Source organism: Jaculus jaculus, chromosome 2 (assembly GCF_020740685.1).
Source record: "Jaculus jaculus isolate mJacJac1 chromosome 2, mJacJac1.mat.Y.cur, whole genome shotgun sequence".
NCBI classification, from domain to species: Eukaryota; Metazoa; Chordata; class Mammalia; order Rodentia; family Dipodidae; genus Jaculus; species Jaculus jaculus.
The window spans coordinates 44350358-44371291 of NC_059103.1; the positions used below are offsets into that span (position 1 = coordinate 44350358).

At 38.7% G+C, this 20934-nt stretch overlaps 1 protein-coding gene across 3 annotated transcripts in view; it reads right to left on the reverse strand.

Moving 5' to 3' along the window:
* Positions 1-20934, reverse strand: part of C2H18orf25 (chromosome 2 C18orf25 homolog) — a 111333-nt gene that overhangs the window by 31941 nt on the left and 58458 nt on the right. For 2 of the 3 annotated variants that reach the window (XM_004656816.2, XM_045144536.1), the window contains exon 4: positions 1653-1835. The exons of the other annotated variant lie outside the window; for it this stretch is intronic. In XM_004656816.2, coding sequence (XP_004656873.1) covers positions 1653-1835 — 183 coding nt within the window. The remainder of the gene's footprint in view (positions 1-1652; positions 1836-20934) is intronic. 3 annotated transcript variants of the gene reach the window in all.

The following is a 20934-nucleotide window of genomic DNA, read 5'->3' on the forward strand; positions in this document are numbered from 1 at the left end:
TTCACTCTAGCCTAGGCTGACCTGGAATTCACTCTGTAGTCACAGGGTGGCCTATAACTCACAACAATCCTATCTCTTCCTCCCAGGTGCTGGGATTAAAGGTGTGTGCTGCCACGTAGGCTCGAAATATTATTAGTTATATTCAAAGTACTGACATAAACTATTAACATTTCTTAGGCAAGCAAGTATTTCTATATACACAAAAAAAAAACCAAAGTCCCGAGGAAAAATGACTGACCCTGGGCTGGAAAGATGGCTTAGCCATTAAAGCCTTTGCATGCAAAACCAAAGGACCCAGGTTTGATTCCCCAGGACCCATGTAAGACAGATGCACATGGTGGCACATGCATCTAGAGTTAATTTACAGTGGCTGAAGGCCCTGGCATGCTTGCCCTCTCTCTGTCTGTCTCTTTCTGCTTGCAAATAAATATTTTTAAATAAATAAATAAAAAGTAAAAGTGACTGACCCAAGAGCAAACAGGAAGTAAGTGGGGGCTGGAGAGACGGCTCAGCAAGAAGAGCCCTTGCTATGAAAGCTTGATCCCCAACACCCACAGAAAAAACCAAGCACATGTGCACATGCCTGCAACCCTGATGCTGTGGATGATGGAGAAAGAAGGATTTCTAGAGCTTGCTGGTCAGCCAGTCTTCTGGTTCAGTGACCCTGCCTCAGGGAAATAAGGCAGAAGAACCAGGACACCTAACATCATTTTCTTACCTCCACACTTGTGTGCACAGAACACACATACTGCAAACACGTGCATACATCACATGCACTCAGACACAGACACACAGAAACAAGCAATTAGCAGCCAAAACCACATCTAGTTTCCAAATTAGTCACAGTGAATTAATCTGAAAGTTGATTATGAACGAATACAGGACAATTAATAACACTGTGTTTTAATGGCAAAAACTCTAAATTATAATTTTTGTACTATAAAACTAACTTTCCATAAAATAATACTCTAGTGATAAACTACCATATTAGTTCATAAAACCAAGGTATATACTCCTCCAAAGACACAAAGAAGTCTGTTTTTTCTATCTTTTTACCTTAAGTACTAATCATTTTTAAAAGGTTTAAATTATAATGAAGAAACTGCAGGAAACATGGATGCATTCTAGGTTTCCAAAGGTACTAGCTATGGGTTTCTTAGTGAATGAAGTGGTTAAGAGTGGCCACTCTTAAGACTAAGCACAGAGCCAAGATCAATGCAAGAGGGAGACTCTTCCTGAGACAAGTGAAGCAGAAAGCAAAAAGATAGGATTAGAAAGGTGAGGAGAGCTGGCTGGGGACGCCTCAGGGAGCTGGAGAGCAAGCCCACTCTCAAGTGCCCACAGCTCCTTACCCAAGCTGTGGGATAGCTGTCCAGAAGAAAAGAGGGGAAAGACTGACCAAAGAATATTCAGTACCTCAGCTTTTTTTCCCCCCCATGAACTGGGCATTTTTAACACAAGAAACATGACTCCCGAAATCTGATTGAGAGAGACAAATGGCATGCTATTCCAATCTTTTTAGCTATAACCCATTCAGTGGCAGAGAAGTCAAGTGTATATGGCCTTCTGTCCACAGCAGATCCTACTACAAGGAGAGACAGCTGGCGGGTCACATGCACAGAATCATAAAAGAAAGGGGTGGGGAGACCAACCTGCCTCTGCATCCTGCTCCTCTAGAAGCCCGCTGGTCCTCCAGGTAGCTCCTGGGTTCTGGCCGCCTACAGAATTACTGTGTTCTTGAACTACTGCAGCCGCCAATAAATTGTCCACATTTACCACTTCTGGGTCAGAGCTGGTGTCAGACATATCATAATGAGCTACAACTGGAGGTCCATCTAGGGAGGAAAGAAAATGTATACTTGTATCTAACTTGTGGGGTGAGAAATACCTCTCAAATGTAAAAACCCTCTACATGCCAGTAGCCTATCCTTATCTTTGTATTTAATTAGAAAAGCTGCACTTTATACATCTAGTATTTTTCAAAAGTGTAAAAAAGAGCTAAGCTTTAAAGATGAGGGGCACATTTTGGAAGGAGGGAAAGGATGGTTTTCTTATGAAGAACAGAAGACTATACTGAACAACATGACCCTGAATTATCCCTAAAGAGCAGCAGGCTAAGGAAAGGGACAGACACCAGAAGGTGGAAAAACTGAAGTGAACTGTTAAAACCTAACTTCTAATCTTTTAAGAAAATGATTCTGGTTCTTTTAGTAACTAACTCTAAAAGTCTCTGGCAGACTTTATTTAGCAAAGCTAACACTAGAGCTCTACTTAACTAATTTACTGATGTTCAGGAAAATCCTTAAATAACAGGGATGTTATACACTACAACAGTCAACAAAACCCACTTTCAGGATTCTGCTTTGAATGGCTTGTGAAGGCTAAGGGAAATGTATACTTTCTTGTTCCTAAGAAAGACAAGCCCTCACTGCAAGTAAATGATTTGTAACTACTGGAAAAATAAGAACTATCTCCCAAGTCTGTATCACCCTAACTACATTTGAGGACCAAAGTAAGTGTACTATAGCAATTCATGCGAAAATAATTCAATATTCATGCTTATAGAATAGATGCATGCTTTCAAATGGTATTGCTACCCTTTAACTAACATGGTAGCAAAAGCAAAAAGAAAGTTTTCATTTAGGAAATCCCTCTGCTATTACCATTTTAGAATAAAGCTAAAAGAAATGAATGTTGTATCTCTGCCAATAGCTATTTATGAAGCACAAGCAAGCCATTTGTTTCATACACATTTTAAATATCTAACAATATAAAACTTGACTATGAATACATATCAGTGAATCAAAAAATGCCACACAATGAAGGATTGCCGCTTCAATACACACAACCATTGTAGAAAACTGTCCCTGAACAAAACATGGAATACACAGGGTATTTATCTCTAACACAATCTTCCAACCGTGTTCATGTAGCAACACAGTTAAAGTCAAAATGATCAAACACAGAAAGCAAATGAATTACCAGATAATGCTATATAAAGAACAGACATATCACAATATGAAGTTCTGACGATTGTGGCAATTAGTTGCCTATTCAAAAGTAATTCCTAGTTCCCCTTGAAGGGCAAATCAAGTTTATCAGAGACCAAAAAAATTGACATTATGCATAATGGGTTTCAGTTCAAATAGCAAAAAAAAAAAAAAAAAAAAAAAAATTTGTTCACATTGAGGTTTTTCTTTTCTAAGGAAGAAAAGAAAACTGCATCATTCTATGTTTTCGTCAGAGTTCAAAATGATTATTATGGAGTCCAGATACTGTGTGATGCCAAAATCCTGAAGTGCAGAAGAGGGCCAAGTACAATATTGACTATTTGACCAGCGTAATTTTGAAAGAGCCTTATGAGGTCCTCCCCCCCAAGTGTTTGGCAAAGAATTATTTGCTGATTTATTCTAAAACTTCTATTACTAGTAACATTCAGAGCCTCTTGCCCTCACAGTCCCCACCTCCACCCTCATATTGAGGAAATAGGTCAAAGTCAAAATTGTACTACTCCTACATGTATAATCATGCAAATAAGTACGAATGTATGCACACATGCAGAGTGACATCACCTACCCACGGAAATAACTTGTCTGAAAGTCTTCATCAGTAGAAAATATAAGCACAAACTTGTTATCTGGCTTCATTCTTGTATCTTCCATATTTCCAAACAGCATACCTTATAACTTAGCTTAAATTTAATATGTATCATCAACAAAGACAGCAATATTTCCATACTTTAATTATACTTAACAGTTAAAGTAAATCATGACATTGTTGCTTTTCATTCTCAATATATTAAAAAACAATTACAGGTCAGTATACAAACTCCGGTAATGGAAGGGGATGGTTGCCTTTCCAACTTTGTCTTTCAATGAGAAACCACAACTAAGGATCCTGTCTTCCAAGGTCATCTCACACCTGTCATTGGCAAAGTAAGACTAAGTGAACTGAAAGCACTGACATCAGGGTTGTCTTCTGAGCAGCGCACAGTACATGGTTTTTAGACACATGGCGGTGACAACTTGTGATGGCTTTTGTGTCTATTTGTTTCTGAAGCTGGGCTTACTCTAGCCAGGCTGACCAGAGCTCACTCTGGTTCTAGGTTAACTTCAAACTCATGGCAATCCTACTATTTCAACCACCTGAGTGTTCAGATTAAAGGCATTCACCACCATGCCCAGTTGTTATGTTATTTTAAAGTGCAATTCTTTTGACACAAAATTGTGACACATGTTAAGACTTTATAGTTATTTTAATCTGCCTTTAAAAAAAAATAGTATCAGCCGGCTGTGGTGGTGCACACCTCTAATCCCAGCACTCGGGAGGCAGAGGTAGGAGGATCGCCATGAGTTGAGATCACCCTGAGACCCTGAGACTACAAAGTGAATACCAGATCAGCCTGGGCTAGAGTGAGATTCTATCTAAAAAAAAAAAGGTATCCAGGAAAAAAAAAAAAAAAAAAAAAAGGCCCAACTATCAGACCATAAAAGCTAGGAAGACTCAATACATTAACATATGGAACTCAACTCATTACTGTACAGAACAAACATGGAGTGCTATGTACAAATGAAACACTACCAATAGATTCCTTTAACTTTGAAGAACATCAAAACAGTCACTCTAAGTCGTTGTACATGGAAACCTTTCCAGTTTAAGATTCAATCCTTAACATAAGCACAGTCCAGGCTTCCAGCAAATAAAGTTAGTTACCCAAACTACACATTCTCCCATCTGCGTACTGATGTCCACCCCAATCTTTTTTAAAAATATTTTTATTTATTTGCAAGCAAAGAGAGGCACAAAGAAGAGATACAGATAGAGTATTGGGCGCACCTGGACCTCCAGCCACTGTGCATCTGGCTTTAGGTGGGTACTGGGGAATAGAACCTGGGTTGTTGGGTTTTGCAGGCAAGTGACTTAAAAGCTGAGCCATCTCTCCAGCCCCCACTCCAAACTTTAAAAAAAAATAAATCAATATATGAGAAACTTACTGATTATTTTTATAATCCTTAAAAGCTTCTCTTTTGTAAATTTGCAACAATTAGTTTATCTATCTACCGCATCTATCTGTGGTTTATCCACATGCAGTTCCTCACTGGCGAACCTTCTTAACCCCCACCCAGATCCTCAGGGGCTCCTCCTCCACAGTGTCCAAAGTGCTGGGATTACAAACATGTACCACCATGCCCAGCTAATCAAAATCACTTAAAGTTTTGTTCTTTGCAATAATAAAAGAAGAAAAATTAAAAGTCAAGAAAATCCACCAACTTTTTAATTTAAGAAAATCAACTCAGGGCTGAGTAATAAAGCACCGGCCTATCATGGACAAGGTTCTGGAATTTCCTGGAATCGCAGAAAGAGGGAGGGGCAACACCAGCTCATGCATTTCATGCTAGATAGGCCTGTACTAGTCTTCTAGGCTATACAAACAGGTTCTAACTTTTGAAATTCCAAAATACACGTGCATCTGTGTTGCCACACATTCCTAATACACTAAAGTTTATTAAGACCTTCAACTTTCTGCATGATTCCATCAAATGTTGAATAAAGGGCTGGAGAGATGGCTTAGCAGTTAAATGCTTGCCTGTGAAGCCTAAGGACCCCAGTTCGAGGCTCAATTCCCCAGGACCCACAGATGCACAAGGGGGCACAGGCGTCTAGAGTTCGTTTGCAGTGGCTGGAAGCCCTGGCGCTCCCGTGTTCTCTCTCTCTCTCTCTGTCTCTCTCTCTCTCTCTTTCTCTTTCACTCTCAAATAAATAAACAACAACAAAAGAATTTTTTTTAATGTTGAATAAAATAAGTCTCTTTTCCAAACAAGCTCTTTTAACCACTAAACCATATCTCCAGCCCTCAAGGAAGCACCTTTAACCACTGGACCATCTCTCCAGCCCCAGAATTAGTTTCTTTTTCAAATATTCTAATGGGGGAAAAAATCAAAATCACAAAAACAAAGCAAAACAAAATCTAACTTTAAACACCCCTTTAATCCCAACATTTTTCAACTTTTTTTATTGACAGCTTCCATACTTACAGATAATAAACCATGGTAATTCCCTCCCCTCCCCCTCCCCCACTTTCCTTCTCACAAATCCACATCCCATCATATAGCCTTCCTCTATCTGTTAAGTCTCTCTTCTATTTTGATGTCATCATCTTTTCCTCCTATCATGAGGGTCTTGAGGGGAGACAGAGGTAGAAGGATTGCTGTGAGTTCGAGGTCACCCTGAGATTGCATAGTGAATTCCAGGTCAGCCTGGGCTAGAGCAAGACCTTATCTCAAAAAGAAAAAAAAAAAAAGACAAAATAGTAACAGTAATAATAACAAAAGTAAAAATAAAAATCAAACCAAAAAAAAAAAAAATCACACAATTTAATCATTCCCTTTCTCACCAGACCCCTCCCCACACATATCTTTTTTTAATACTGAGAAACCCAGGGTTCTCATACATGCTAGAACTACCACTGAAGGATAGCCCCAACCCTCTGAAAACTCTGAGACAGGGCTGTGCTAAGTCGCTTAAGCATGCAGAACCCTTCATCCTCAGCATTTACCACTCTCACTGAGAAACCTGAATCTCTGTTAGGAGGAATCTGAATGAGAATTTTCTCATTGTCAAGCAAAGAGGTATCTACAGGATGAGAAAGGCAATCTACAGATTTGGGCAGTAGTAGACAGAAGGTTTTTGTCGGGGGAGGGGTGTGCGTGTGTTTCAGAGGACAGTCTTGAGGTATCTGTGCTCCACTTTCTTTTAGACAGTTGCTTGCCTCTGCAAGTCAACTGCTAGACTACAAAACTATTATCAGACCAGCTGGCCCTTGAACTTTGGCTTCTCCTGGCTCTACACTGTATCACAGATGCATGTGCTGCTTTGCATCTGGCATTATGTGAGTGCTGAGAACTGAACCACTGAACCAAGCCTAGACACCTAAGATTTAATGTCTGCTCAGATGGTAAATTATTTCACTTCTCACTTTTTCATAGATTGTTGAGAGTTAATGAAGACATAACAGAACACAAGAGCTCAGACACTAGTCCATCTTATTGATAGAAGGAGCTCTGCTCCACTTCATCACTTGTTTGCTTCCCTTTCCATACACTCTGCTACCTACAAAACACAAGCTCAGAGGAAGCACCACTGCCTGGGCACTCAGCCTCAGCTCACATAGTGACAAAAGACATTAGTCTGAAAAAGGGGTTCTTAGAAATTACTCAGCCGGGGCTGGAGAGATGGTTTAGCGATTAAGGCCTTTGCCTGCAAAGCCAAAGGATCCTGGTTCGATTCTCCAGGTCCCACATACGCCAGATGTACATGGTGGCACATGAATCTGGAGTTCGTTTGCGGTGGCTAGAGGCCCTGGTACAACCATTCAATCTCTCTCTCCCTCTCTGTCTCTAATAAATAAATAAAAATAAAATAGCTTTAAAAAAAAAAGAAGAAAAAAATTACTCAGCCAAGTGACCTCTAAAGGGGCAGCGTGTGTGCATATGTGCATGGTGGCTGAGAGAATAAGGTGTGAGGGAATGACCCGTGAGCAAAAGGACTGAGGAAAAAGGGTAAACTTCAAGAGATACAGAAAGAAAATTGTTTTCAGGACTGGAGAGATGGCTTAACGGTTAAGGCATTAACTTGAAAAGCCAAAGGACCCAGGTTTGATTACCCAGTACCCACATAAAGCTAGATGCACAATGTGGTATATGTGTCTAGAGTTTGTCTGCAATGGCTAGTGGCCCTGGTGCATCCATTCTCTCTCTCTAATAAATAATATATATATATATATATATATATATATATATATTTAAAAAAAGAAAGTTGTTTTCAAAAGAACTTAAGAGAAAACTCCAGAATACTATTTTATAAAAATTTAGATTTGTAAATGGCAAAAAATATATACCCTACATTTTCATTATTACCAAAGAAACAATGCATATGCAGAATAATTTGAATAAGAAAGCAGCCATTATTAAAGCAGTTCTTGAAAAAATAAACTTCAGGCTGGAGAGATGACTTAGCAGTTAAGATGCTTGCCTGCAAAGCCTAAAAACTTGTTCTACTCTCCAGATTCCACATAAACCAAAGGCACAAAGGTGAGGCAAGCACAAGGTCGCACATGCCCACTAGGTGGCGCACATGTCTGGAGTTTGATTGCAGAGGCTGAGGCCCTAGAGCACCAATTGTCTCTCTCTGCTCGCTCTGCCTGTCTCACTCTAAAAAGAAAAAAATTTAAAAATAAAAAATAAACATCAACAGAAAAAATTAATGCAGAAAAGTGCAATCTCTGGGAAAAGCAACTTTACAAAGATCAAAAGCTGCATGCATGGCTTACTTCAGAATAACATCATACAGCTTTTCTTTTTTTTTTTTTGGAAAAAGGAAAATGTCAAAAAATACAGGGCCAACTGGAAATGAAATGCAACAATATGCACTGACAGTCTGTTCAGGAGTTCAGCCATTTTAAAGCAAAACTGAGTCGGTGTCTGCTGTAACTTGTTCCACGGTACTCATCTCAGCTACGAACAATCTAAACTTTACAAAGTTTCCACCACAGAAATAGTTTTAGGGGTCACATCGGTCCTACTATCAGATGGATAAATAAAAGGTCATCTTGCTTGCCGAGAAAAGCAATCTATGATAAAGAATTCACTTACCACTTTGAAAGAACCAAAGAAATAAGAGGAATGATTCAAGATATTCAAACTACTTGATAAGCCGATCAAAAGAAAATGACCAACATTTCCAACATTGTTACAGAGAGCTCAGAATCAAAGATAATTCAGTGTCATTTATTAGGATATATAAGGTAACCTAGAAATGTTCTCACTGGGCCTTAAATGTCATATAAAATCTATTTTCATAATTCTAACTATAAAGCAATACTGCTAACCTCATTACAGAAAGCAGGTTTCTTGACTCAGGAACACCTAATGTAACTGGAAGGAAATCACTAATCCAACACTATCCTTCATAGAGGAACAAGAACCTTTTTTTTTTCCAAAAATTTTATTTATCTAGGTGAGTTACATGTCAGAAGCATAGATGGGTAAAATATATAAAGAAAATGCAATGAAATAAACAGCAGTTGATAACATTCTTCCCAAAATCTTGGAAGATAGGGTATGAATAACACTTCATTATTGAAGAACAAATTTTTTTGTGTGAATTACTCCTTCATTTTTTATGTCACATTCTCATGTACACTGTGGTGTTTAATACAGTTTTGAAACTATCTATCCAACCCCTGATGCTAATAGTAACTTCTCTGAACTTTAAGGAAGAACAGAAGTCAAAACAAAAATGAAAACATAGAAACTAATAAGTTTTTCATGTTATTTACATTCATAAATCCATAACTCCTGGACATACTAACACATTTTTATTAACACTGATTAAAGGTCCATATGCCATTTTGAAGACAATTTAAGAATGAGGATAATTTTAACAGAAAATGTAATGGAAGTGTAAGTTTAGTAAATTCTCTAGCATTGTTTTGATAATACATTTTCTTTTTTCAGTTTTCCGAGGTAAGGTCTCACTCTAGCCCAGGCTGACTTGGAATTCACTCAGTATTCCCAGAGTGGCCTCAAACTCATGGTGATCCTCCTACCTTTGCTCCCAAGTGCTGGGATTAAAGGTGTACACCACCACACCTAACTCGATAACACAGTTCTGACATGTGGCATACCACAAAATCTTTTGCACTATCCCATCGCTCATTATTTAAATAATCATTAAAATGTGAGAAGAAAATTAATATAAGCTGAATAAAATATAGCAGGTATGATTATTTTAGAAGGTCACCTTTAGTTAAGGTAACTTGCTCATAATTTTCTATTTTCTATATAAGATAATAATAAGAACCCTACTGGACATCTTTCTTACAACTTTAATGTAACTGAACCATTAGGTAAAATCAACTGCACACTAAAAATGAGTATTAAGGCCAGGCATGGTGGCATGCCATCTGTATTAAGAAGCTCAAGGTCATTCTGGACTACACAGCAAGTTCAAGCCAACCTGTACTACATGAGACCCCCATCTCAAAAAATAAAGAAGAAGGGAAAGGGTAGGGGAGGAGAGGGGAGAAGAAAGGAAAAGAGGATAATATTAAAAGCTAGGCATGCTGCCAAAAGTTTAGACTCAGGAGGCTAAGCAAGAAGTTCAAGGCCAGCTTAAGCTATACAGCAAATACAAGACCAGCTTAGGCTATATAGTGAAATCTTGTCACAAAACATAACAAAAGTATATAAGCAATATTAGTTTAAGGTGCTTTTTCAACAAAAGGATTCATCATATCATTTTTTATCAACAAGCAGACTTACTATACTTTAAATAAGTTCATATACAGCTTTTATATAAATTGAGAAATACCTATACTTGGAGACCTTTGCTTTAGAATCTCTGTAGCAGTAGGAAATGATAAAAAACAATAAGCAAAATAAATTAGTTCTTATATATTTTTGTTTTTCAGGTAGGGTCTCACTCTAGCCCAAGCTGACCTGGAATTCACTATGTAGTCTCAGCCTGGCTTTGAGCTCACAGCGATCCTCCTACCTATGCCTCCCAAGTACTAGGATTAAAGGTGTGTGCCACCACACCTGGCTAATTATTATATATTTTATTCACTCTGCTAATAATCTTTTAAGTCTAAAATCCTTATTTTAAAATAAGTCCTTTTGTCCAGTTTAATTACCATACAGTTTATATCCGAGCAACTTTTCTTCCTCATGTCAGTAGTATTGGGAAAGTATTTTATGAATGACCTGAATCCACACACACTGTAGACTCAACATAGTTATCTACTTCTCATCACTCATCTAGTAGATATTATGCTATGAATTCAGAACAGAGGGGCTTGGGGATTCCGCTCAGTAGATAACCGCTTGCCTAGCAAACACAAAGCCCTGGGTTCAGTCCTCAACTGGAGGGGAGGCGGGGTCAGAAGAGATGCTGGGTATGCATGTGCTCACACACATACACACATCCCTGAGATTAGGTCCATTGTTTTGATTTGGAAACAAAAAGATAAGCATCTAAATTTAAAAAAAAATACAAAATATTACATATTAAGATTTTAATTTATCATGTTGTCAACTGTAATTTTACTTGAGCTTTTAGTTATACTCAATTTAAATAATACACATAAAACAAACAACAATATAATTGAGTTATTACCATCTATTAAGTGGCTCAAGTAACCAGACTGTTCTAACCTGCTCATTAAACTCTCTTACAATGATTAGTGATAATATTCCAGAATGTTGAACTAGCATAAACTAGGGAGAAAATAGATTACAGACAGATTATTAGGAAAGAAGTTTACCTTCAGTGAGGGGATAATACCCTCTAACCACCACAAACTAAAAAGAAATACTATAAGGAAATATAACAACCACTAAGTATGTTATGACGAAAGTATTTTTTTAATACTTCCCAAATAATTTTTTTTTTCTTTGTTTTAAAGGTAGGATCTCACTCTAGCTCAGGCTGACCTGAAATTCACTATGTAGTCTGAGGGTGGCCTCGAACTCATGGCAATCCTCCTACCTCTGACTCACAAACAATGGAATTAAAGGCATGTGGCACCATGCCTGGCCCAAATAATTCTTAAATAAGATATTTTTATTTTAAGTCTAAAACTTAACCCTATTAACTCTCTAGTCCATTTTTTAAAAAAGCAAAAAATGGGACTGGAGAGATGGCTTCGCAGTTAAAGCGCCTGCCTGAGAAGCCTAGGGACCCATGTTCAACTCTCGAGACACAGGGTCACCAATATCAAACTCCAGATGTGTGGCTGGAGGCCCTGGCACACCAATTCTTTCCCTCCCTCACCCTAATGCTCTCTCATAAAAATAATTTTTTAGGCTAAAAATGAAAATAACCATGGACAGGTAAAAGAAAATCCCAAAGATATGTACTAGAGAGGGGATGGTCCAGATAAGGATTTTGTTCTTTAAAAAAGAAGGAATGAACCCAGGCGTGGTGGCACATGCCTTTAGTCCCAGCACTCTGGAGGCAGAGGTAGGAGGACTGCTGAGAGTTGAGGCTACCCAGAGACTACAGAGTGAATTCTAGATCAGCCTGGGCTAGAAATCCTACCTGGAGGGGGGTGGGGTGTCTGGATTAGTAGTATAGGTTACAAAGTAAGTTTCCTGACAAGATTAGCCCTTTGTAGACTGCAAATAAATTCTAGCAGGATATGGAGTCTTTATCCTTCTTATAATTGTTGGAAAACTAAGAGAATTAAAGGGAAATTAAAGGAGAACCACTAGGCACCCAAATAACAGCTATGGAAAAAATATCACATAATGCAAAAATAATCCTCACTAGTATGAGTACTTACAACATCAGGAACACAGACACTTGCCTTAGTAAGGCAAAGCCAGTGACCCATACCTCACAGCTCTTCACATACAAGATAAATTTTTGTGGAGAAGTTTTTACTTTATGCAACTTGGAAAAGGTGCTCTCATTTCAAAGTAAAACTTAGCTCCATAACAATCCTTAAGACAGTAAAACGTTATCTTCAAGGCACTGTGTGAAAATGAAATCAGAAAAGAATTGTGTATGTTTATTGTAAATTATTCATAAAGCTAAATTGTAAATCACATGTCTTATTTTACATTAGAATAAATTTTAATGTTTTGGTACATAGTGTATGAGTTAAATCAATGTATTATGGAGTTCCTTCCTTATATCAAAACCTCTGATTCTACATCTTAACCCAAAATTTTGTAAAAATGGATTCCCTAAATAACTAGTATTTAACTCCTTTTCCAATATTCAAGGTAATATTCTGGCCTTATGTATCAACTATTATAACCTATACTTGATAAACCTATTCCATTTAAATATGCTTGTTTTGTTTTTGAGGGAAAAAATCTGTAGAGCTCTTGATCAAATACATTCAGTCAATGCAAAAAATTAGCAATAACTGTTCTACATTATTCCTAAAAGATGAATTAATCCTTACTCTAAAAATTAAAAGCATTTCAGTCATGCTTAATATATTAAGTATTTTATCATAAAACAAAATAAAAATGTTTAAGTGCTTGAAGTGTTTATACATGCATTTAAAAGTCATATTAACATGCTGAAATTAAAACAATTTTTTATGTCTAGCAGTTTAATTCTAGTTAAATTTGTGGGCTCGGAATGAAGAAAAAGAGAATAAATTTCCCCTGAAAACATTTCAATTTCAAGGAAAAAATACAGATTAATTAAAATTCATTCAGTCATCAAAAAGCAATGAGTGGGGTGTGGTGGTGCATGCCTTAATCCCAGCACTTGGGAAACAGAGGTAGGAGGATCACCATGAGTTCAAGACCACCCTGAGACTACATAGTGAATTCCAGGTCAGCTAGAGTGAAACCCTACCTCAAAAAAAAAAAAAAAAAAAAAAAGCAATATGCTCTTCCTGTTGTTACAAACTTTATATATATTTACAGATTTACAGACAACAGACACACACACAACACATGTAAACTGACACAGTTTGCAGTTTTTTAATTTTAGAGAAAAACTCCTACATGCTTTCTGATGAAAATCTTTGGGGTCAAATCTTATCTCTACTTCTCAAATGGTGAAGTTAGAAAATCTGAGTTATTACACAGTAAAAGATTACTTCTCTGCTCTGTCCACTTATAAATATGTTCTTAAATGATAACTGGACACATTAATAGCCTTCCCCAAAGTTACCTCACAATTCTCATCAAAGTATCTTTTAAGTCAAACCATCTTAGAAAAGGAAAATCTATAGCTCAGTCTATTACTCTTAATTTACAAGCTGCAAATATTTGGATATTGAAATGAATATGGAAGTGATGGCAGCTCTGACGGAGTACATGCTTAGCATATGCAAGGCCCTGGTTCAATCTCTAGCATCACCAAAAAAGGAAAGTGGCCAAGCATGGTGGCTCACACCTTTAATCCAGCACTTGGGAGACAGAGGTAGGAGTATCGCCGAGAGTTCGAGGTCACCCCTGACATAGTGAATTCCAGGTCAGCCTGAGCTAGAGCAAAATCCTACCTTGAAAAACATTAAAAAACATTAAAAAAAAAAAAAAAGAATGAAAAGGAAGAGAGGAGAGAGGGGAGAAAGAGGGTGAGAGTACAAGATTGCAAACCTGCACTGCCACGCCCTGGTCTTCCCTATAGTATCTTGCATAGTTGGTACACAGTAAATATTTGCTCAAAAAAAGTAATGCATTCTTAGTATATAAAATACTATACTCAACAAATTAGTTCAGTAAATGGCAGGAAAGAATAACATAAATGTTTATGCAATACATTCATTTGCAATCTTAGTAGTGGAATTATAGAATCTGAATAGAACTAAGTTGACAGTGTTAATAGAGAATAAATACTAAGAGGTTCGAGTTATTAACCTACCTATTTGAGTATACTAAATTTCTAATTTTATTTCTATTTTGGCATGCAAACATAGAAGTTGGAAACACTCCTATAGTTCTATGTTCTAATCTATAAAATAAAAAGCAAGCTATAATTTGTTAAATTCTGCTGCTTTCCATTTTGAATGCCCCCTATTTCTTTCATGGTGGGGGGTAGACAGAGTTTCATGCAGTCCAGGCTGGCCTTAAACTCCTGACTTTCTTACCTATACTTCCCAAGTGCTGGGATTACAGACATAAACCACTGGGCCCAGATCTAGTTGCATTTTTTTAATCTCTTTGTGTATTTGTGTGTGCTCGTGTGAGGATGGGCTTATGTGCCCCACAGCACTTGTGAAAATCAGAGGACAAGACTGGGCGTCAGTTCTTACCTTCCACCTTGTTTGGAGCAGGGTCTTTTTTGTGGTTCCACTGGGTATGCAACACTACCTGGCCCACAAGCTTCCAGGGATCTCCAGTCTCCCCGCACTTTGATGTAGGCACACTAAGATTACACACATATGCTACTGCATCATGCTTTACGTAGCTTCTATGGATCCGAAACCAGGTCCTCACGCTTGCATGGCAAGAGCTTTACCCACTGCGGCATCTCCCCAGCCCTGAAGGCTGTAGCCTTTAAAGTATTATCTAAAAGAATTCAGCAGGGCGTGGCAGCACACGCCTTTAATCCCAGCCCTTGGGAGGCAGAGGTAGGAGGATGCTGTGGGTTGGAGGCCACCCTGGAACTACGCAGTGAATTCCAGGTCAGCCTGAGCTAGAGTGAGACCCTACAAAAGTAGGTAACACAATTTAGTGATAGGTTCACAGGCGAATCAGTAATTTTCCCATATTTAGCAATGTTAACTAGAAAAATGTTCTTTCCAAATTCCACCAGGGTCAACATTTAGGAAGTTACTGAAGAGCCCATAAAGGACTGCTGTGCAGGCTGGGAGCCAGGTATAGACATGCGTGCCCCTCAGGCGGGTGGGTGGGCAAAGGGTAAATTCTCTGAATTTGAACTAGCTGTTGAAGATCACCTAAGTCCCAGGAGCTGCTCATTCTCTTCCCCATTATCAAAGTGAGGCTGTTTTTCCATCTATACGCAAAACTTGTGTCTGCCTCTGCATCTCCATAAAGCAGTTCATGGCCTCTTGGAGGACACTGCCTGTGCAGTTCCTATCACACAGCACCCCTGTCAAGTAATCCTGGAATTTTCCTGAGAGCTAACCTCTAGGATCCCCAATACAAATGGTAACAGCTTTAAAGACGATGAAGCCACTGGATAGACTACTTATTCAGAAGTGTATTTTTATCAACATACATTTAACTTGAGAAAATAACAACAGTGCTTTAAATTTTAAAAAGTTAAAAACGGGGATGGAGAGATGGCTTAGCGGTTAAGCGCTTGCCTGTGAAGCCTAAGGACCCCGGTTCGAGGCTCGGTTTCCCAGGTCCCACGTTAGCCAGATGCACAAGGGGGCGCACGCGTCTGGAGTTCGTTTGCAGTGGCTGGAGGCCCTGGCGCGCCCATTCTCTCTCTCTCCCTATATCTGTCTTTCTCCCTGTGTCTGTCGCTCTCAAATAAATAAATAAAATATGAACAACAAAAAAAAATATTTAAAAAAAAGTTAAAAACGACTGATAGATAAGGCACTGCTAAGCAGTGTTTAAAGTCATTAACCCAATAATGACTAATGTGAAGCTACCTTCTGTCATAGCTTTACTGAATCTGCCTGGGAACACAGGTCCTTGTTATTATACAACTGACTTACCTACAATTAAAGTGGTTTCTAACCTTTGCTAAACCTAAGAATTTGATGAAATTTAATAATTTCCAATAAGCTCCAGAACACATGCAGTATATTTTGCTTGGAGTTCCTCAACTATTTTTTTTTTCAAAGTAGGGTCTCACTCTAGCCCAGGCTGACCTGGTCTTGAACTCACAACAATCCTCCTGCCTCTTCCCCCAGAATGCTAGGATTATAGTATGCAGCACTATGCGCAGCTCAAGTAATGTATTGTATACTTCTGGCTGAGAACCATGATATCCTGGAGTGTTATGTGTGGACTTTAAAATTCTAAAAGGTTATTTGGGCAGGTGAGCTACAATACATTATTCGTTATACAATTCTCATCAAAAGTTCTTATTTTGAGTTAATGCAATCTTTATAGAAAACCACATAAAGAATATACAGAATCCATGCATACAAGGTCAGCCTTATATCGTTTGCAAGGGTGTGAAAAAGGTATGATATGCCACGGAGGGGAAGATTTTTGTGGTTAAATCTGGGGTGTGTGGACTAGGAGTACAGCTCAGTTGGTAGAATGCTTGCCTAATAAACATGAAGCCCTACGTTTAATCCCCAGCACCACATAAAACTGGGCATGGTACCACACATCTGTGATCACAACATTCAGGAAGTAGAGGCAGAAGGATCAGAAAGTCAAAGTCATCCTCAACTACATAATGAGTTCAAGACCAGCTTGGGCTACACAAGACCTCTTCCCCATCCACAAAAAAACAAAAAGTTACCCTGGAGTGGTGGTGCACACCTTTGATCCCAGCACTTGGGAGGCAGAGGTAGAAGGATCGCTATGAATTGCAGGCCACCCTGAGACTACATACTGAATTCCAGGTCAGCCTGGGCTAGAGTGAGACCCTTACCTTTGAAAAAATAAAACAAATAAACAAACAAAAAAATTGAGAGGCATGCTATAAATGAAATCCTTCCCCTATGGAGAGGATATTAATAGTTCTAAGTTGTTTTACATAAGGAAACCTATTCACACAGTCCAGCACATTCCAAATATGTGAACATGCATAGAGTTATTATTCCACAGGAGACAGGCTTTCTAAGACCCCAGTTTAGGATAGTCCTATACATACACCATTCATACTTGAGCACATCATCTTTGGTTTGGGTCTCTATAAAACTACTAATATTCAATTCATTTTTAAGGATATACTACATGGTTAGTTCTCATACTACTCTTTTTTTATTTCTTTTTAAGTTTTTTAAATTTTTTGTTTATTATTTATGTATTTGAGAGTGACAAGACAGAGAAAGAGGGAGGGAGGGAGAGAGACAGAAAGAGAAAGAGAGAATGGGCACGCCAGGGCTTCCAGCCACTGCAAATGAACTCCAGACACGTGTGCCCTCTTGTGCATCTGGCTAATGTGGGTCCCGGGGAATCGAGCCTCAAACCGGGGTCCTTAGGCTTCACAGGCAAGTGCTTAACCACTAAGCCATCTCTACAGCCCTCACACTACTCTTTACACTAACTCTAAAATAGCTTTCCTGGAGGCTAGGAAGACGGACCAATGGTTAAAGTTGCTTGCTTGCAAAGTCTGCTAGCCCAGGTTCAATTCCCAAGCCACCCACATAAACCAGATGCAAAAAATGATACCAACATTTGATGTTCGTTTGCAGTGACAAGGGGTCCTGGTATGCCAATACACAGAGAGAGGGGAAGAGAAAAAAAGAGAGAGAAAGAAAGGGAGGAAAATTAAAAATAAAATAAGGTGCTAGTTAAAAGCACTTGCATGCAAAACCCACAGCCTAAATTCAATTCTCAAGCTAACTCTGTAAGGCAGATGCAAAAAATGGTGCAAGCATCTGATGTTTGTGGTGGCAAGAGGCCCTGGTGTATCCATAAACATACACAAACACACATACAAATGTTAATTTAAAAATAATTTAAAACAGAAAAACTTATTTAAAAATAAAAATGCTTTGCAGCAACTCCCAATATTTATCTTGTATATGCTGTCGAGCTGTTACTAGTCATAGCACATACCTACCTAACAGTAATGAATTCACTTATTGTCTGGCTCTTCATGAAAGATTAAGGTTCATAAAGAAAAAAGACTTCATTCACTACTGTTGTCCCCAACTGCGTATATCAGGTACACAGATGGAATCAATCAATCTTGGGCTTATTAAAAAAAAAAAAAAAAAGCCATCAAGGTGCAATGCTGCAGAGACTGAAAACTTGTCAAGGTACTAAAAAGAAGTAACAGTGGATTGTTCAGCACTTCATGAGACATCTCTACCACATTCTAATGGCTAAAGGAGTACAGAGTAAGAGGTGGCAGAAAGAATGTAAGAACTATAGGATGGGGAAGTGTGCTTTAGAAAGTTGTCTTCCAGACACAAGGTGGTGGCTGACCTTGCAGCAGCTGTCACCTACACAAGACTTGCATAATATTGAACCCACCAAGACAATGGTGTAGGGCAAAATAAAAACAAAGACATCAAAATAGAAGGAAAGAAGAGGGGTTCAATGGAAGAGGACTGGCAGGCACAAAGAAAGGTGATGGGAGATTATTTAAGTTTTTTATTTTATTTATTTTTCTTTATTTGAGAGACAGACAGACATAGAGGGAGAATGGGCATGCCAGTATCTCCAGCTGCTGCAAATGAACTCCAGATGCATGCACCCCCTTGTGCATCTGGCTTACGTGGGTCCTAGGGAGTGGAAACTGGGTCCTCTGGCTTTCCAAGCCCCTTAACCTCTAAGCCATTTCTCCAGCCCCAAGTTTTTATTTTAATATATGAAAAAGGAAAGCATCAAAAGTTGCTGCAAAGATGGCTTACAAAGCCTGATGGCACAAGTTCAGTTTCACAGTACCCATGTAAAGTGAGGTGCACAAAGTAGCTCATAAATCTGGAGTTCATTTGCAATAGCAAGAGGCCCTGGCATGCTCATTCTATCTTTCTTTAATAAATGAATGAATGAATAAAATTTTTGAATGAGAGACAGCGAGAGAAAATTGGTGCTCCAGGGCCTCTAAATACTGCAATCAAAATCCAGACACATGCACCACCTTGTGTGAATGTGTCCATCTACCATACGTGTGTTGTGGGCAGTTGAATTTGGGTCCTTAGGCTTCACAGGAAAACACCTTAACTACTAAGCCATCTCTCCAGCCCAAATATTTTTTTAAAAGGAGTCATATGGAGCTAGAGTGATGGCTCAGCAGTTAAGGCACTTGCCTGAAAAGCCTAACAACCAAAGTCTGATTCCCCAGTACCTATGTAAAGCCAGGTGCACAAAGTGGCACATGCATCTGGAGCTTTTTTATAGTGGCTGGAAGCCCAGGTGCTCCTATTCTCTCTCTCCTTGCAAACAAAGAAATTACTTTTTTTTTTAAAGAAGCCCTATAAAGAACAGTACCAGAACTGAGAAGATGGTTTAAATGAATAAAGCACTTGCACAAGTGTAACGACCTCAGTTCAGATCCTCAGAGTCCATGTAGAGACAGACACAGTAATCACAAGCATCTGTAATCCCAGTACTGCTATGACAAGATAGAAGGTAGAGAGAGGAGAATCTCCAGAAACTCACAGGCCAGGTAACCTGGCTAACATGGCAATGAAAAAGAGACCCTGCCTCACACAAAATGGGAGGCAAAGACTTCCATTCCAGCCCCAAGTTTTTTCTTAATATATGAAAAGGGAACACATCAAGAATTGCTACAAAGATGGCTCAGCAGTTAAAGGTGATGCCCAAGGTTGTCTTCCACAAGCATATTGTTGCACATGCATGCCCACACACATACATGACACACACTCACACACAAAAGACATTTTGTGTTTAAAAAGATGAGAGAATAATCCTGATCTGGGGGTGTAGCTCAGTGACAGAATACTTGCCTGGCATGTTCAACACTGACTGCCCAAAAAAGTGGGTGGGGGACTATGATATGAATTGTTCTATCACATTAAACCCAGAGTATTTCTGAAAGCAGGGCTCACTTTATCACACGTGGCATTTATGAAGATAAAACAGGATGCTTCATTATCAAGATTAACTGTAGATACCAAAATTTTTGTATCAATCATGTTACCCATTTTTCTAAGCTTTGGCACAAATTTATAGCCCAATTATAAATAGCAAATAAAAGCCTCCTAAAACTTTGTTCCTGAGCTGGAGAGATGGTTTAGCAGATTAAGGCACATGCCTGTGAAGCCTAAGGACCCAGGTTCGATTCTCCAGGTCCCATGTAAGCCAGATGAACACGGTGGCGCATGCATTTGGAGTTCATCTGCACTCGCTAGGAGCCCTGGAGAGCCCATTCTTACTCTCTCCCTGTCTCAAATAAATAAATAAATAAATAAAACTAAAATATTTTTGTTCCCCATATTCTCTCTAATTTCACCATTTTTCGTTTCCTCTCATTTTTCTCCATAATCTTTAAAAAAAAAAAAAACAAACTTGGGCTGGAGAAATGGCTTAGCAGTTAAGCGCTCGCCTGTGAAGCCTAAGGACCCCGGTTCAAGGCTCGGTTCCCCAGGTCCCACTTTAGCCAGATGCACAAGGGGGCGCACGCGTCTGGAGTTCGTTTGCAGAGGCTGGAGGCCCTGGCGCGCCCATTCTCTCTCTCTCCCTCTATCTGTCTTTCTCTCTGTGACTGTTGCTCTCAAATAAATAAATAAATAATGAACAAAAGATATTAAAAAAAAAATTTATATGTAAACTTTCTCAAGAAACATATGCCTTTTCCTGGTGTATATTTTGCTTAAGGAAAACTAAAGAGAAT